General features: G+C 38.0%; 3 protein-coding genes across 3 annotated transcripts in view; 2 read left to right on the top strand and 1 right to left on the bottom strand.

Moving 5' to 3' along the window:
• LOC134801583 (uncharacterized) overlaps positions 1-769 on the top strand; it is a 33,826-nt gene extending 33,057 nt beyond the window's left edge. The window contains exon 5 of the mRNA XM_063774199.1: positions 519-769. Coding sequence (XP_063630269.1) covers positions 519-690 — 172 coding nt within the window. The 3' untranslated portion in view covers positions 691-769. The remainder of the gene's footprint in view (positions 1-518) is intronic.
• The window catches only part of LOC134801585 (protein MON2 homolog), an 82,603-nt gene extending 70,464 nt beyond the window's left edge, over positions 1-12,139 (bottom strand). The window contains exons 1-10 of the mRNA XM_063774202.1: positions 11,888-12,139; positions 10,626-10,757; positions 9,832-10,014; positions 9,465-9,594; positions 9,005-9,105; positions 5,607-5,732; positions 3,558-3,637; positions 2,887-3,034; positions 2,142-2,256; positions 1,200-1,331 (exon numbers count right to left, since the gene is read on the bottom strand). Coding sequence (XP_063630272.1) covers positions 1,200-1,331; positions 2,142-2,256; positions 2,887-3,034; positions 3,558-3,637; positions 5,607-5,732; positions 9,005-9,105; positions 9,465-9,594; positions 9,832-10,014; positions 10,626-10,757; positions 11,888-12,007 — 1,267 coding nt within the window. The 5' untranslated portion in view covers positions 12,008-12,139. The remainder of the gene's footprint in view (positions 1-1,199; positions 1,332-2,141; positions 2,257-2,886; positions 3,035-3,557; positions 3,638-5,606; positions 5,733-9,004; positions 9,106-9,464; positions 9,595-9,831; positions 10,015-10,625; positions 10,758-11,887) is intronic.
• A 1,045-nt stretch (positions 12,140-13,184) lies between these two features.
• Positions 13,185-14,185, top strand: part of LOC134801650 (serine/threonine-protein kinase Wnk-like) — a 73,317-nt gene continuing 72,316 nt past the window's right edge. Inside the window, 1 exon segment of the mRNA XM_063774269.1 lies at positions 13,185-13,329. The gene's annotated coding sequence lies outside the window, so the exon portion shown is untranslated.

The following is a 14,185-nucleotide window of genomic DNA, read 5'->3' as shown; positions in this document are numbered from 1 at the left end:
GGCTTAATAAGGTTATATATAGCCCTAAGAGTTTAGGATCTTAAATAGAACTAGGCTCGGGGGCTAAAGAGCTAAATAGGCTTTTTTTTAGGGGCTTAATAAGGTTATTAGCCCCAAGAGTCTAGGCTCTTAAATAGAACTAGGCTCGGCGGCTAAAGAGCTAAATAGGCTTTTAGCCTTTTAGGCTTCCAGAGATGAGGCGAGCCCTAAAAAAAGAGCTCCAAAGGCTCGAGTCTTTTGGATCACTAGATGTAACTAGTGCATAATCGTTATCCATCGTATTTTCTCGGAAACGTTCGTATTTGTCATGCTACTTCAGCCAACCTCAGTACTTGTTGTACCGAGACTGGCTGAAATAGCAAGACACGTTCGTACGTTTCCGTGAAAATATGATGGAAAATAGTTATGCACTACCTACATCTGTATCTAAATCACTTGTCAAATTCGAGGCACGATTTTGTCATTGAGTTGACGATTTCTTCTTTGGTATTGTTTTTTTTAAAACGTATTTTAAACAGTTTCAGACGCAACTTCAAGTCCATACTATCGAACCTACCGGAATCGGACTTGGAGTACCCGGATCGGCAATACGAAGCCAGCGACGACCGCCCGCCGCCCCAGTCCCGCAGGGAGCTAATGGAAGATACTATGGAGGATCTTATTGTGCCTAACATTGACCACTTTGTGTAATAAACTACCTTCTGGGGCCCATTTCTCGAACGATATTAGTCTAATAATATTAGTGTTTTGTCATGACAACCTATATCATTTGACAGTTCGTGGACTAATAATATTAGTCCAATATCGTTCGAGAAATGGGCCCCTGTCCTCCGTGTATGACTCAAACTGCTGACTACTGGACATCTTTTATTGGCTTTATGTATTGTATCTAAGCTTAGCATATTTTGTTTATGTTGCTGTAGATGCAGCCCAAACAAACGAAAAAAAATTGTGTGTAACACGCAGGCGCGTATTTACCCTAGGGTCATCCGGGCCATGACCCGGGGCGCCAACCCCCAGGGGCGGCATGTGAACAAAAGCAGGCAGAAAAACAAAATGCAATCCGTCAGGGGCGTCCGGATTGCATTTTGTTTTTCTTCCTTGACTTCTGGGGCGGCGAAACGTATTGGCACGGGGCGAAAAATTTGAAAATACGCCCCTGGTAACACGGGAGATATTCATATTGCTGTTGTACTTACTGGCACACGTGTTCACTTGGCTAGCCACGAACAAGCTCTGCACGTAGGCGCCCAGCGCGTTGACTATATCTTGGAAGATGTTCGTGGCGTGTGGACGCAGGTCGTAGCAGGAACAGAAGGATACCAGCAGTTCTGTTGAAAAATACAACAAATTTTATTGAATTGGTTGTAATAAGCTGATATATTTCCATTATTTCCCTATAATGAATCCGTAGTTGGGCTTCAAGAGCGATTTCTTCCTGCTTACACACACCCATTCGCAATTCGAGGGCAAGCGGTACTTAATGGCTTTAAACAGTCAAACCCCAATAGTAAAATAAGTGTCCGTGCGATACTTTACAATCCGCCTGGCTTCGCTCGTTGTCGTACCGCTCTGAAATAACCTTCTAAAGCATTAGCTAACCAGGCTTGGTCGCATAGCCTTCTCCCCTTCACAACACGCTTGCGGCATCCATCACGGTCTTCAGCTAAGGTTTCCCAGATCCCAGGCATGGTGGTCGATTTCAAATGCTGAGTGGAATGAAATCATGCTAACCATGACTAAGTAATTATTTTGCAAAACCTCAAATATACTTGCTAAGCTTAGAAATAGCCAAGTAGGTGAAGGGATCTCAGGGATCAAACGGTAGTAGTTTCTTAACAATAAAGTTGTTTGACATAATATTGTTTGTCATATTATCATTAGGCCTAATTCTGAAAGCGTTAACTTTTCAGGATTTTCGTAAGGTTATCCTATAGACAGGTTAGGTTAGGTTTATTTTATGGTAGGTAATCCTGAATAGTTACGCGTTTCTGAAAAAAAAAACTAATTATGACTAACGAAAACGCGGACTAACAATACATTATGACTTAAAACTTTATGGGAAACAATAGAAACCCGTTGTGTTATAATTGAAGCGGTTTCGGCTGCTGACAGTACAAATTTCGTCAATGTATACTCACTGGGCTGTATAGTCATCTTGTGCAACACCTCGAGTGCCAACGCCCGTTGCCACAGCGGCTTGTCAGGATCCAGGAACTTGATCGTAAGAGACAGGAAGATCTCGCACTCCGTCACCTGAAAACATAACGTTGAATAACTTATATGGTCATGTATAAACAGAATAAACTTTGAGACCTGTTAGAAAGGAAATAAGGTATATTTTTGTGTGGGCTGTAATATGATATGACAAAACTTCTTCAGTGTCGAATGAAATATTACTGATTTTTTTGAGATTGATGAGATTGAAACGCAAACTCATGGATATGTACATGTACTCTTCCGATCCTCACCTACGGCGCTCAGACGGTCTTTGACTAATGCTCAAAAGCTTTCTCTCGAGGTATGCCAGAGAGCGATGGTGCGCAGTATTCTTGGTGTCAAATTGACTGACAGAATCAGAAATTCCATCTTGCGCTCCAAAACCAAAGTAGCCGACGTAGCCCTGACAGCCGCCAAGCTTAAATGGGACTGGGCCTGACACATCTGCCGTATGCCAAACGACTTGTGGGCCAAGAAAACTACCGAGTGGACACCAAACACCGTGCGGCGTCACGGCAGACCTCGAAGGAGATGGCGGCACGTCTTGACGTCTTTCGGAAAGATTGGCCTAATATTGCCATAGAACGAGACGCGTGGAAGAAAGAGAGGGAGGCCTTTGCCCAGCAGTGGGACACAACAAGCTAATAAATAAAATAAATAACTCACCAACAGGGCATGGTACTGGTGCACTAGCACTAGGACGAGCCGCAGCAGGCGCATGGTGACGGGGTAGTGCGGCCGCTCGGGGCCGCCCGGGCTGGCGGCTCCGGCGGCCCCGGTGGCACCAGGTATGTGGAGGCCGGTGAATGCTGCCCTGGGATCAATAATTAAAGAATGAATACTTCGTCAAAGTATGCCCGTTGCAATCAGGATGAAAGATTGAAGTGCCTCACGAGAGTTAAAATAATATTGGGACTTTTGGGACCGTGTAATACACTATATTTTCGCTCCACGTGTATGAAAAAGTTTAAGTTAAACCTAATTTAGGAAAAAAGATCTAATCCACAAAATAATTAACAATACAATTTGAATTTGCTATGAAAAAGAAAAGTCATACATTTGACAAATTGTAAAAGATGGATCGTTTTCGCTAAACTACGTCAAGATGTGCAATAAATATGATTATTGATTAATACGACGTTAAAAAACACAAACTGCTTGAACAATGTCATACACAGATTTTAAAACAACGTTATCACTGTTATGTTATGGGGCATAGTTAACAGCATATGAGCAATTAAGTTTTTTTTTTAATATTGCAGCTTTTTCTAGTCACATAATTGTTGTCCAGACATTAATACAACTAAGCAAAATACCTATACTGCAATCATATTTACCTGTATTTTACATTTGGTGAAAACAGCCTTATGATCAACGCGCAAACGTGTTCCTTTAACAAAAACCTAAATTCCGCTATCTGAAACAAAAACCTCACGTTAATTGCAGTAGCAACTCTATTAACAAGGTCATAAAGTCGTTATTCGTGTGGCATAGTCAAGCCAAATCAAAAGATTGAATACTATACATACAGTGTGGAAAGATAAGTCGGGCCTTGGAGGGAAACTACCTTAAATCCTTAAGCTGGCTCATTTTACTTAAAGGAGACATTCCTTTATTTTTAAAAAGAAACAAAACTGCATTTAAAGATTTTTCTTTTTTTTCTTCAATTTGGCTTGTCAAAAAAAATCTGGAGTACTAAATATTAGATTTTCCAAGATATGGATATTTTATACGACAGACGAGTGTAAGACCTAATGTTTCTTGGAGAAATGTTATTATTAACATTAACTGTATCGACTAGTAGAATAAAAAATAGTCAATGACCATCAAAATTGTAACCACATTTTAATTAAAAATGTGCAAATATTTAATATATCGTTATCCTTTTAAATTAATTAATCCACTTCGTCACCTTTTTCTAACCTAACCCACTTTTCTAGTAGAATTTCGTTTCTGTATGGGTCGCAGTTCAAACCTAACCTAACCCACTTTTCTAGTAGCATTTCTTTTCTGTAAGGGTCGCAGTTCAAACCTAACCTAACCCACTTTTCTAGTAGCATTTATTTTTTGTAAGGGTCGCAGTTTAAACCTAACCTAACCCACTTTTCTAGTAGCATTTCGTTTCTGTAAGGGTCGCAGTACTAACCTAGCCCACTTAACTGATAGCAGTTGAAACCTAACCTAACCTACTTTTCTAGTAGCATTTCAGTATGCTACTAGAAAAGTAGGTTAGGTTAGGTAGGTATGCGGTGCGGGGTACGGGGGATTGAGCGGGAGGGGGTATTAATTTTGGCATCATTTTACTTTATTTGGTGATATGTATAAATTTTTTGGTAATCATAGTGGTTAATTAGGTGAAAATATCGCATTAATTTGGTCTTCAAGATTTGGTGATCATTAATGATTTTTGGTGATCATTCAATATATTTGGTATTCGAATACAATTTGAAGTGCAGTCGTAATTAAAACGGTGGTACTTTTGTAATTATAGGCCTTATTTTTTTGGTGTTCAGTAATTTTTTTTGGTAAGCATGATTTTTAGGGTTCCGTACCCAAAAGGTAAAACGGGACCCTATTACTAAGACTTCGCTGTCCGTCCGTCCGTCCGTCCGTCCGTCCATTCGTCCGTCCGTCCGTCCGTCCGTCCGTCTGTCTGTCACCAGGCTGTATCTCACGAACCGTGATAGCTAGACAGTTGAAATTTTCACAGATGATGTATTTCTGTTGCCGCTATAACAACAAATACTAAAAACAGAATAAAATAAAGATTTAAATGGGGCTCCCATACAACAAACGTGATTTTAACCAAAGTTAAGCAACGTCGGGCGTGGTCAGTACTTGGATGGGTGACCGTTTTTTTTTGCATTTTTTTCCGTTTTTTTTTTCATTATGGTACGGAACCCTTCGTGCGCGAGTCCGACTCGCACTTGCCCGGTTTTTTTATTTAGGGTATCAAAGTATTTTTTGGTGGTCATTATCTTTGTAGCCGAATAAAATTGCGAGTGTTTATTTTTTGGAATTTTTAGTCGGTTCGAGTCCTGGGCGAAGCAAGCGAGTTTTAGAAAATCTTTGAATGCAGTTTTATTTCCTTTTAAAAATAAAGGAATGTCTCCTTTAAGTAAAATGAGCCAGCTTAAGGATTTAAGGTAGTTTCCCTCCAGGGCCCGGCTTATCTTTCCACACTGCTTTTATAGTATACTATAAAAGCACATGTAAAACACCGGATGCGGCGGTTACACGCAAAATCCGAATTGGAAAAATATTAAGAATTAACATTTACCTACATATAAGGACATATTCAAATTACAGATGGGTTATTAAAAGTAAGTAAAAATAAAAATCACACAAACGTCATTAGGTAAAATCATCATTACAAACGTCCTTACCTTGAAGAAAACAGGTGAAAAATCAGTCAATACTGTGTCCAGCAGTTCCAGTCCGAATGTCTTTGGCACGTCCGAGATACCGACCAGCCAGTGCGGCGCGTCGCCGTTCACCAGCTGGATTATATCCTGCAACAAAAAAGGTACAAAATCAATAAAGTACAGATGTAGTGCATAATTGTTTTACAGTACATAAGGCCCTATTTTCCTGCACTAGTGCGTAAAATAGCACTTTTCGTGTGTATGTCAAAAGTTTAAAGGGCCATATGTACTACAAAAACGTTGTACGATACACGTGCGAATAGGTAATTCGCAACTCGTGTCGATTTAAAACACTCCCTTCAGTCGTGTTTTAATTTATCGCCACTTGTTTCGAATTTCCTCTTTTCCGCACTTGTATCGTAAATAACTATTCCATCGTATTTTCTCGGACACGTTCGTATTTGTCATGCTACCAGTCAACCTCAGGACTTTTTGTATCGAGACTGACTGAAATAGCAAGACACGTTCGTACGTATCCGGGAAAATACGATGGAAAACAATTATGCACTACATCTGTACTTGATGCTTTTTTTTTATACCAGATTAATAAAATAAAAAAAATAAATAAAATAAATATTAGGGGACATCTTACACAGATCAAACCTAGCCCCAAACTAAGCAAAGCTTGTACTATGGGTACTAGGCGACGATATACATACTTGTATAGATAAATACATACTTATATACATAGAAAACAACCATGACTCAGGAAAAAATATTAGTGTTCATCACACAAATAAATGCCCTTACTGGGATTCGAACCCAGGACCATCGGCTTAGCAGACAGGGTCACTATCCACTAGGCCAGACCGGTCGTCAAATTAAGGCTAGATTAAGGCAAAGGAGTGTTAAGGCCGTACTGACGGTAAGCACTTAGCCCATAAATACGTCGACTCTCGAGTCGTTTGTCCCTTTCCATCATACCGATACGTCGGAAAGGGACAAACGATTATTATCGGCTTGTCAACTTTAGTAAACGTTCATGAATAAGGGGGTTACTGTATAACTGATTTCGCAAATTACTGAATTTACTCGTAACCTCTAACTAATCAGCTGAACCTAAGCCAAGATAGGTACAGTAAAGGGCCATAAAGTTTGCACATCGGAATTTCGGCTTCGTAGAGCGTTGTCTCTTTCATTCTCGTTGCCTCCAATATTCTCTTTCTAAATACCGATGTGCAAACTTTATGGCCCTTTACTGTAGGTACTTTTTCATGCTTCTATAGAAATATATGTTTATTAAAAATGGAAACTATAGGTCTAGATCAAGAGAAGAAGCTGTAACAATATTTTTTGTATGACCGTTTGTTTCATATTTAAATAAAAATAAACAATCTCCAGGCGGCTTAGCACGGTCGCGTTTTTATCCCTTGTCACCATGCCTGTCACGTTCTAACAAGTATGTAAGTGCGAAAGGGACGCGCAAAGTGATAGTCGATAAAAATGGAACCGTGCTGAGCCCGCAGGAGTATCAACCGTAAGAACCGCTCCTTTTTAGGGTTTCGTACCCAAAGGGTAAAAACGGGACGGGACTCCACTGTCCGTCTGTCCATCCGTCCGTCTGCCTGTCACCAGGCTGTATCTCATGAACCGTGATAGACAGTGATAGACACTTGAATTTTTCACAGATGATGTATTTTTGTTGCCGCTATAACAACAAATACTAAAAAGTACGGAATCCTCGGTGAGCGAGTCCGACTCGCACATGTCCGGCTTTTTGACTATACAGCAATGCAATTACATAGATGAGATTATAGAACACTACTCCAGACTTCAAGAAGCATATCTACATCAAGGAACGATCTATGATGTACTACAACTTAAAGAAGTTAACCAAATTTTGACAAACGCCAATAGGAAGCTACCAACGAAGCTAAGAATAGTGCAAAATCAACTAATAGATACGAAGGTCACAGAAAACTCAACATACATAAAAGTATATGGTTATTTCGCATTACAAGATATAACTAAATACACTTTGATTCACGTGACACCAGTACCAAAGCAAAATAAAAAAGGAAAAGTATACAGTTTAGAAGTATATCACAACATAATTGCGATTGATTACAACAATGAAAATTACTTCGAACTAGAGACCGAAGAATTTAAAGCATGTCTCAGAAAGAATACCGAATACATTTGTTACCCGACATCAGTAAAAAATATGCAGGAAAATAAGAATTGCATCATTGATCTGTTATTCAAGGGAACTGAGATGGTCAACTGTAACACGAGAGAACTAAACCTAACAACAACCGTATGGAAACAATTATATATGCCAAACACTTGGCTAATCATGACAGCAAAATCAGTGAAAGCATCAATAATTTGCGATGGAGAAAGGGAAGAAATTATGATCCAGAATACAGCTGTCATCCACATTGCAGAAAACTGTATTATCAAAACAAGAAGAAACATTTTAGCAGCAAGAAGAGCTAACACAATATCGGTGTTAGCAACGTTCTCAAGACAAGCCAACTTTTCATTAAATACAAACGAAACAACCAATCAAATAGAAGATATAACCAGAGATGAGGAAGTTCTTGACAGCTCCAGAGACATATTTAAACATCTCACTAGTAACGAGAATTTACTCCAAAAACAATTAGACAATACAATTTGGAAACAGATACAAAGTAACTCGGTAGCAATTAGTCTCGGTTCATCGTTAGCAGTCTTTATTCTAATAATACTAACAGTTTGTTATGGTCCACAGGTCCTGTTGCACATTCGTTCCTGCACAACCAGCCAGCGGTCTGCTCCGCTGTCCGCCGCCCCCGCCAGGTCGGCTCCACCGAAACCCAAGCGCCACAGAACAAACCCAACGGCCAACAACAGCAGCCAGTTCGAAGAAATAGAGTTACGTCCGATACAGCCGCTATAGAGCAGCTCCCATCATCCTCGCTGCCTTCGGGAGTCGCCAGGATGTTTAAACAACAGATTGCATCAGCGCATCGCGCTGATCCACGCAGATCAATCTAGGGCATAAGCCAGCAGAAACATATTGTCTTAGTTGCACTTTACACGGATAGAATACAAATAAGATTTACATATGTGTGCTATAAGTAAAATTGTGTATATAAAGAAATACAAATTGTAAATAAATCAGATACCAATTGTCCGTTGGTGTTTCACTACCTCCATACCCAAAAAACCTCTGCTTGCTCAGGGCGACACTCTGAGAGTAGAGGCTCCCATCCACCACCTTTTTACAGGAACCCTTGCTGTGGCATAAGACTCCTTCAGCCTTAATCGGTCGCTTGAGCATTGAGTACTCCATATCGTTTCAGTCCATTTAGTAATACAGGTATTCGGCCTTAGTGTGTGGCTGTACAAAAAGTTTTTCAAGTGTTACCTACTTGTAAAATGAGGTAAGCGTCCACCGCGCAGGGCTTCATATCTTTAGGGGCCTTGCTGTTAGTTTGAGGTCTTACATCAGCTGGGTTCACTTTGAGCGTTCCTGAAATCAAACGATACAGTTTTATCGTTTTCTTTTTTTTATTGTCTAAAGTTAATAGACAATAGAAGAAGAATAAAAAAAAGAATAAAAAAAGAAGAATAAAGAAGAATAGAATAGATGAAGTTAATAGATGTATAAAGTTAAGTTAACAGAGCTAGATTAATCTGACATTAAAATGACATGCAGTTCGATTTCTTATTTAAGTCATCGATTTTGTCAAAGGTATGACAAACTACCCTATGATTTGCTCTTTCAAGTACTACGTTTAGCAATTTTGAGCCATATACATAGATCCCATATCAAAATCGTTTTTTTTCTAGAAGAGTTCTAAGCCTATAACATCATTGTCTATGCCTTACCGTTCGCCTCAGCCAGGGCGCGTTCGAAAACGAGTGCGACAAGTTGTCGCACTGTAGCAGCGGCCGCGTGACTCGTGCTGACGTCGCGCGTTTCGCTGCTCGTCACCATCCTCATGCACATCACCATTGTCTAAAAATATTATTATCTTTATTAAATAACTCTAATTTTAAATACAAGGATGCACTTATAACAGCACCATCTAGTGACTAAAAATCATTTCAATACCTTGTTAAACATTCCGTGCCAACAAACTGACATCACTAAACTGTTTAAAACCCTATAATTTGGTCTTCATCATATGTGACGATACGGAACTCTCGGAGAGTGACTTCGACTCACACTCGACCTAAACCAATAACCACTTACCCTGGCTAGTGTGTCTCCATGCACCAAGTCTGAGGTAGTCATGAGGAGGGCTGCCGTTTGTAGTAGCTTCAGCTCCAAGACTCCAGCCTGTCCCAGTGTGTACAAACAGTCGACGACATGTCGGGCCCCTTTGGCATCAATACCCTGCTGAGCTATTAAACGTTGTATTGTGCCGAGGCAGAACTGAAACAACGTTAGCATATTAGTGATTTGTAAATATTTTATTTTTATATTCGGGGTTTCTTCAAGAGTGTGCATTGGATAAATGGCGGGAAAGAGGGGAAGCCTTTGCCAGCAGTGGGACACTCTTATAGACTAAAAAAAAAATCCCTTCCCATAGCCACCCAAAACTGATAGCGAAGTTCAGCTACGCCGCCCCTCGCTGCCTGCCGCCCCGGGACATAAACCCTTTTGGCCATAGGGAAAATAATTGAATGAACTATTCTGGACGACGGCCTGGCACCGCCCCTGTAATGTAAACAAACAGGTTCACTCTACTTACAGAACAAACCAGTTCGTTTTTGACCGCCCAAAAGCTCTGATGTTTCATTTATCAATACCTAAGTGCCTATATAAAATAAATAAAAAAACACTTTATTCATCGTAAAGTGTTTACATAAAAAATTGAAAATAAAACTATGACTTATAATATGTGTTTTACTAATGAATCCCTAGTGGGTAAAGGCCTCCTCCAAGTGCCTATACATTGTTAAATATATACCTAGACCATATAAATATCCCACTTTCTGTCACATGCGTCCAGTCCACGGCCTAATATACAAAGATACACGTACTTTGATAATTTTGAGGTCCTTGGACTCGCAGCCCTGCACCAGCGGGTACAGTATCTGGTTGACCACACCATACAGAGAGGCCTGTGGGTTGTTGGCTGCCAGCGCCAGCTTCTCTATGGCTTCGTCACATGCCTGGAAAAGAGCATATTTAAACATTTAAATCGGACTTCTGGCCAAAGGGTGTGGTATTTTGGCGGAATCTATAGTTGTTTTTTTTTGCATTAGAAAGAACTTGAAAGAAGTTAAGTGATCTTGACATGTCTTTTAATTGAAAAACGCTTTTTTAAAATCAGTAACTATTACTTATGAAAGCAGAAGAATATAAATGATCGAATTAGATTCATAATTGCTACATATTTGCTGTAACTTATTTTTAAAACGTGTTTTTCAATTAAAAGACACATCAAAATTGTTTACCTTATTTCTAATGCTAAAAAAAATGAACTATAGTGTTGGTAGGAACTCGAGTCTTTTGAGTCTCAATATGAAGAACATCTGCCACAATTGCTGACGATGCTGGTTCGATTCCAGCCCTGGGCGCTGGAGGTCAAGGTCGCTTTTACTTTGTATGGTCAAGTTCATAAAGATGTATACATTTATTGCAATGGATCAAGTTGAAGAAATGTATAAATTTTTATGAACTCCACTGCATATGAGATTTATTTCAGGTTATAAATAATACACTAGTGTTTTCAAGTAGAAACAAAAATTAAAATATTTTAATTTATTTCGTAATAGGATACATTTTATCTAATAAGATACATCTATCATCCCTCTCAAAAGAGTCTAAAAGGATATGAAATGGGCAACAACTTGTAATATTTTAAAGATTAAAGCTAACTCAGAAATGTTGTATATTTATGTGGAATATAAGTGACATAAGTACAAACAAAACAGTAAGACACACATGGAGGATTCGTTGGTGGTTCCTTGGAGCAAAAAGAATAATATTGCATTAATCTTTAATATAAGTGGCAAACAAATATTTTTTAGTAAGTAAATGATGTGTAACATCAAGTATAACCCAATATTTATTGCCATTAACGTCGCATTGATTTATGTATTTATTTAGACGTCCAGGTTGTCTTATTTACATAGCAAATGTGTTAATATAAGCTAATTACAATGTAGTTGAATGGGCGGGTTACTTATAAGATTGCAAAAGTTCTATGCTTGTACACATGGAACAAATCATATCAGTACAAAGATAGACCTTTAATTTAGTTATTAGGGGGTAATAAAAGTGGAATTAAGCTTTATACCTCTCTTATCTGGGGATATTTTTTCTTCGTTTCGAAACTGAGTGTTTTGAAGTCACTTTGCAAGACTTCCATAAACTTTTTAGTGGAATCATCACCAGTAACTGCACTCACGAATGCCATTCTTAAAAAGGTATCTTATAATCTAATTATTCATTTCATGTTTTAATTAAAAATCATAGAAATTGAAAATATGCCATGTACACAATCGACATCACATCATAATTTGACGTTCAAAATCTATACACGTAGTCACTGCAAAAAGTAAATCCTATGTTCTATTAGAATTATTACAAGCTAAAATGTGTGTAAATAAATGTCGGGTGAATCTAAAAAGGACTTTTGGTATGTATAAAATAAGAAAATAACACATAAAAATTCTACATTTATTTATAAAAGAAAACGAAACGGAAAAAATATAACAGAAGGGTAGGGGGTAAGTATTTGAACACACCCAGAAACATTCCGTTCCACGAACTAACAACTCTTATTTTATGTAAATATTGCATATTGATGGGTTTTATCCATCTTCGCTTGAGACTTGTTTTTAGATAGATTATAAATCCGAAAAACATTCAGTGCTATTTTTATTACAAAATTTAGAAAGAAACTTTATTTTTTAAAGATATTTGATAATATTTATTTTATTATAACAGGTAGATATGCGTGAATTGAAGTTTAAAAGTCAAAGGATTTTCATTGCCATGTTCACATCACCATTGATGAAAGAATTATTATAAAATTTCACTATGTATACTTACCTACTTGTTATTGAATAATGCGATAAGCATGGTACATTTTAAACATGTTTTCTTAATTTAATATGAGTACATAAATTGAGTAAAATAATTATCGATTTTTAAGACATTTATTTATTTTTACTTGTAGCAACATTACATGTCTTTCAAGTCTTTGAATACCGATTATATGCCGATTACGGCTCGAAAAAAAAATCGAATAATCAATTGAAAAAGTTGACTTAATAAATCCAGTAAATAAAAATAAATACTTATAATAATTCCTCGAAGACAACAAACAGAAAATAGGTATTTACAATACAAGTGCGGAATAGAGGAAATTTGAAACGAGTGGCGATAAATTAAAACACGACCGAAGGAAGTGGTTTTAAATCGACACGAGTTGCAAATTACCTTTTCGCACGTGTATCGTACAACGTTGTACAGTACATCCTTTTTGAAGTCGGTTTTCATTTTTTTGTAAAAAGGTTCTATTTTCCCTTTTTGAAAGGCATTCGTCGATTTTAATCATTATTTCCTTTTTTTTCTCTTATAATAATCGTATCACAAAATCGGTTCGACCTGTGAACGATTATCATGACATTTTCGATATCGAATTGAATGAAACGAAAGATTTCATTAGTATAGATAGATAGTAGGTATTCACATCGCGCATCTTTACAATGGTGTGATTCCAGATTTTTATTTGTAAGTATTTATAGAATCCAATATCAATTTAGACAAAGTGCCCGTCTCAAGACGATAAAACAGTTAAATGAATCCGGTGATGTCGAACAAGAGGTAAAATACGCATACTTTGAATTGCAATTTTGCTTTGTGATCTTGACGTACTGTCATTTTCAATTTTTACTTTATTTTATTTCGCTGTACGCCATTCTTACTGCATTAAATAGAACGGCCGATGTCTGCAGATTTTAGCACGTCTTTAAATAAAGCTTGAAGACCGCGACGCGAGTGCAAGGTGCCCGGTGTCTGGATTTACGATCTTAGTTTTTCGGTTGGTGACACCCGCTTTCGTGTTTTTTCACGGTACATTTTTCTTCAGTGCCGGCACGTAATGTGATTTAATTATGTTTTGGGATTATTATTCATCGACTGTGGGCGTTTTGACGTCGTTTATTGGTGTCTTGGGTGGTAAGGATGCGGTTTTTGTTTACGTAGCCTGTGACGACAGTTGTGAGTTATCGAATTAAATGTTCAATCATGTAATCAAGCTGCGACGATAAACAATGAGCCGAGCCCGCTCGTTTGCGTTTGTTTATACTATCTTTGTCTCTGCAACGGGTACTAAACATCTGCATATCATTTGAGAACTTTATTCTTTTCCATGTTTTCTATTTCCTCCTGAGACCCAGAATCAATTGTTTTGTCTTATTTGGAACCCTTCATCATAATCATAATAGCCTTTATTGCCGAAACTAAAACAGTATTACATTACATTTATAAACAAATTTACTTAAAAACTAACACATCATATTGTCCGGAATAGTGTTCAGCGTGTCTTCTGACACATAGGCCTCTTGGAACCCTAAGTAACAGAATA

Source organism: Cydia splendana, chromosome 22 (genome assembly GCF_910591565.1).
Source record: "Cydia splendana chromosome 22, ilCydSple1.2, whole genome shotgun sequence".
NCBI classification, from domain to species: domain Eukaryota; kingdom Metazoa; phylum Arthropoda; class Insecta; order Lepidoptera; family Tortricidae; genus Cydia; species Cydia splendana.
The sequence above is the reverse complement of the archived record's forward strand: the minus strand, read 5'-3'. Positions and strand labels throughout refer to the sequence as shown.